This window comes from Crocuta crocuta, unplaced genomic scaffold (genome assembly GCF_008692635.1).
Source record: "Crocuta crocuta isolate KB4526 unplaced genomic scaffold, BGI_CrCroc_1.0 scaffold610, whole genome shotgun sequence".
In the NCBI taxonomy this organism is placed as follows: Eukaryota; Metazoa; Chordata; class Mammalia; order Carnivora; family Hyaenidae; genus Crocuta; species Crocuta crocuta.
The window spans coordinates 601,541-606,021 of record NW_027527456.1 but is presented as its reverse complement, the minus strand read 5'-3'; the positions used below and the strand labels follow the sequence as shown (position 1 = coordinate 606,021).

The following is a 4,481-nucleotide window of genomic DNA, read 5'->3' as shown; positions in this document are numbered from 1 at the left end:
CACTCTTTTTTAAAAGAGCCAGGGAATGGGGTGCTTGGGGGGCTCAGTCGGTTAAATGGCCAACTTCAGCTAAGGTCATGATCTCACAGCTCGTGGGTTCAAGCCCTGCATCAGGCTCTGTGCCGACAGCCTGGAGCCTGCTTTGGATTCAGTGTCTCAGTCTCTGTCTGTCTGTCTCTCTTTCTCTCTCTCTCTCTCAAAAATAAATAAACATTTAAAAAATTTTTTAATTGCCCAGGAAGGGTGCCTGGGTGGCTAAGTCTGTTAAGTGTCTGACTTGATCTCAGCAATCTCAGCATCTTGAGTTCAAACCCTGTGTTGGGCTCCACGCGGGGTGTAGAGCCTACTTAAAAAAATAAATGAAAATAAACTAAAATTGCCAGGGAACAAGAATCCAGATTTCCCCACTTATATTTTCTGATGCTTCACGCATATTTAAAACATTGATTGTAGAATAAGTCATTGGCGAGAAACTTCTATTTCTTCCTTTGTTTGGCTTCCTTGGCTTGGGCTCCTGAGGGGCAGGAGTGGTGAGAGGAAATACAGGTTTGCTCAGGCCTCCTGGAGAAGTTGATGGAGGAACAGGAATCTTTAATCCCGTCATGCTACCCTGCCTCGGACTCATGGTCACTATCAATTATGGTTAAAAANTAACCCTTCAAGTTTAATATTATTTTACCATAATTTGACTACTGTCCTTACTTTTCAGCTAAGAAAACCAAACCTTACTGAAACTAAGTAGTTCCCGGGGTGCCTGGGCAGCTCCATCAGTTAAGCGGCCCACTTGATTTCAGCTCAGGTCAGGGTCTCAGGGTTGCTGAGTCTAAGCCCCACAACGGGTTCTGCACTGACCATGTAGAGCCGCCTCAGGATTCTCTCTCCCCCTCTCTCTCTGCCCCTCCCCCATTCATGCTCGCTCTCCCTCTCAAATAAAACTTTAAAAATATTTTTGGGGGCGCCTGAGTGGCTCAGTCGGTTGAGCGTCCGACTTCGGCTCAGGTCATGATCTCACGGTTCGGGGGTTCGAGCCCCACGTCAGGCTCTGTGTGCCAGCTCANCTCTGACCCTCCTCTGCTCACGCTGTCTGTCTGTCTGTCTCTCTCTCTCTCTCTCTCTCTCTTTCTCTCTCAGAAATAAATAAAAACATTTAAAAAAATTTTTTTAAAGAAATGAAGTAGTTCCCCAAGATCACTATGTGAGTAAGTGGCAGAAAAAACAGGTTTGTGTGAGTCTGTAGCCTGTACTCTTTTTTTTTTTTTAAGTTTGTTTATTTTGAGAGAGAGGTGGGAGGGAAGGGGCAGAGGGAGGGAGAGAGAATCCTAAGCAGGCTCTGTACTGATTGATGCAGGGCTCAATCTCACAAATCGTGAGATCGTGACCTGAGACAAAATCAAGAGTTGGACGCTTAACCAACTAAGCCACCCAGGCGCCCCAGTCTCCACTCTGTACTCTTTACCACCATCCAGTATTGCCTCCATGGCAAAAAATCATGACTTTGGCTGAAATATATCTTTGGTATGGAATCTGCTCTGCCTTTGTGCAAGTATCACCACTTCCTCAGTTTCCCCTTCTAAACAAACATGGTAGCTATTGCACCAAGAACACACAGTGCAACATTTTATTAGAATGAATGATAATACAGACCCAGGAGTGATGAGGGTAAGTGAAATATTTCATTAGCAGTCAGAATGTTCACAGCCAATGACAAAACTGAATTTGTAGGACCATTTGCTTTCTAGAAAGGGATCTGTCGTACGTCTCAGTTGGCAGAGCAAGGGATCCCTTCCTGTGGTGGAAAGGGAGAGCATTCAATGCCACTGTGTAGCCTGAGTGCAGCTGGTCCCACCCAATCAGTGCCTAGAACCTGTCCTTTGTCAACTGTAATCAGTACGTTTCTTTCACTTTTGTAGGATTGTAGCTGAGAAAGTAAAGGATGTGCTGTTTATGCGGCCCCGGAAGTACATCCACTGCTCCAGCTCAGAAACCACAGAACCTGGCTACATCAACATCACAGAGTTGGCGGCATCTGTGTGTCGCTATGACCTAGACGACATGGACATCTTCTGGCTCCAGGAACTCAATGAAGACCTCGCAGAGATGGGTAAGTTCTTTTCTCACAACTAAGTTATTCCTTACTTGACTCGTGATTTTTTTTTTTTTAATTGTCAGGACCATTTAACTTGCTTTCATCTTGTGGCTTCTTTTCTTTTCTGGCCTTTTCATTTATTTTTCTCCTTGATCTTACCTTAATGAGGCATTTCTTGAAATGCATAAATATACTGAAATGGAACAATAACATTTAAATCTGACCTTTTCTTTCCTTGTTCGTGGTGAATAGGACAGATCAGGGATGCCACGTAGGTTTCAGAAGATGGTTTTCCAGTTCTGATGGTGAGAGTGCTCATGGCTAATTGGACTCCTAGTTGAGGATTCTGAGGCTGGTTCCTGGCCCTGCCCTGAAAAGCACTCGGATCAGTGGGCAGGGCCAGGGGCAGCACCTCTGCCATCTCTGCTGGATGGAGAGAGGCTCCGACCTCAGCATTAGGCAGCAGCACTGCACCTGACAGGCCACTGTGTCCAGCGTGCCTGAATGCCAGGCTTGTCACTTCCTGCTCGAAGGAGAATGGCAGCTCTAGGGCAAAACATCCCCAAGGCAGTTCTTAGCTTTCTCACCACCTTTAACGAGTTCTGCAGTTGTCATGCAGTTCTCCGAAAATAAAATTCAATTAAGCAAAGGCAGGCAAGCAAACAAAAAGAAAACCTTGGAGGTAAACATAATACTAGTTTTAAAGTAATGGGATGCCGAGCAGTCCCACTCCGGCAGTGCTGGGAAATGCTCGGCTGACCAGAAACTCGCTTTATTCTCATACGCAGCTCTTGGAGCAGTCTTTAGGCTGAGCGGTGCGTAGGTCCACATGGCCCTACGGAACCCTGTGCGTGGTTTCACTTAAGTCTCCGTAGGCGATACGGTGAAGCATTCATTTGATTGCATTTTTGCTTGAATCACATTTGGTCATTGTTAGTCCAGCAAGGATCAGTGGTTTTCCTTTCCTTCCCTCCCTCCTTTTTATAAAAAATTTTTTTCAGGTTGGCATCTGAATGCATGTGAATACAAACTTAAAATCATATTAAATCCAGTTTGGCAGACGGTGGCAGTTATTCTGTCAGTAACCAGTACTGCTTGCTTTTTAAAACTTTTTATTGTATGTCTTCTCTTGCTCTGCCTTCTAAAAGGAGAGAAAGGGTGTCAGTTGAGGGTGAGAACCACAAAGGGAAGAGAACGAAAGACTGACGAGGGAAAGTCAGAGTATGAGAGCTTAATCCAGCGGCTTGATGGCTCAGGGTGCAGTTGAGCTTAGGAACTGTATGACGTCCATATACGTTATGATCATTACAGGCCTGCCTTCAACATGACACCACCTGATGACAAGGTCCCTTTGGTATTTTGCAGTTATATAATCCCCTCTGGATGATTTTTTTAATGACCGTTTTTTATTTTAGAATAGTTTTAGATTTACAGGAAAGTGGCACAGATGTCGCATGCCTCTCACACAGTTTCAGATTCCCCTGTTAGTTAATAACGCTTCACTTGACCACAGTACATTTGTCAAAGCTAAGGAGCCAGTACAGGTACATTACTATTAACTGAATTCTAGACTTTACTAGGGTTTCATCAATTTTTCCACTCATGGCCTTTTTCTGTTCCAGGATCCCATCCAAGACACCACATTGCATTTAGTCTTGGAAGAATTTTAAAAGAGGATTGACCTTATCTCAAGTTTTACTCTTTAGAGTAAATGATACTGTAGCAAGGCTTCTAAAAGCTTAAAATAGACTTTTAAAAACAACACTAAATTAAGCATATTTTTGGTTCAGATTAAAGGAATGTTAAAAATTGAGTGCTTACTACATACCAGGCACTGTCCTAAGCAGTGTACAAACATTACCTCATCTCAGCCTCACGAGAAATCCATGAGTTCATATTGTGGTCCTTATTTTATAGATAAGGAAACCAAGCCCTGAAGAGGATAAATAACTTGTCAAAGTTTATGTAACCAATACGGGGTCAAGTGGAATACCCTCCTCCACTCCAGGGTAAAAATGTCTGATTTGTCTTGGCTGGAAAAATGAAACCTACTACCTGGGTGGTGTTAGCTTTCATAAGTAGCTGCGACACTAAAAAGGTTGTTTATATGGAATTCCAGAGTTTCTTAGTATATCTTCTATTACAAATGAAGTGGAATACTTGGGTAAATTTGTTTGGAATCATTGTCAGAATTGTTCCTGAGTTGACAAGCTGTTAAATATATATGTGCTCCGTATAGGAGGATTAGGAGGAACTTAACTGAGGACCATGGCGGAGGGAGAAGGGGGGAAATGGTGGGGGAAAGGGAGAGAGGCAAACCATGAGAGACTCTTGAATGCTGAGAAACAAACTGAGGACTGATGGATGTTGGGGGGAGGGGGGAGATGGGCATGGA

General features: G+C 43.8%; 1 protein-coding gene across 3 annotated transcripts in view; it reads left to right on the top strand.

Moving 5' to 3' along the window:
- Window positions 1-4,481, top strand: part of JADE3 (jade family PHD finger 3) — a 173,009-nt gene that overhangs the window by 106,909 nt on the left and 61,619 nt on the right. For all 3 annotated transcript variants that reach the window (XM_077763034.1, XM_077763017.1, XM_077763027.1), the window contains exon 7: window positions 1,911-2,101. In XM_077763034.1, coding sequence (XP_077619160.1) covers window positions 1,911-2,101 — 191 coding nt within the window. The remainder of the gene's footprint in view (window positions 1-1,910; window positions 2,102-4,481) is intronic.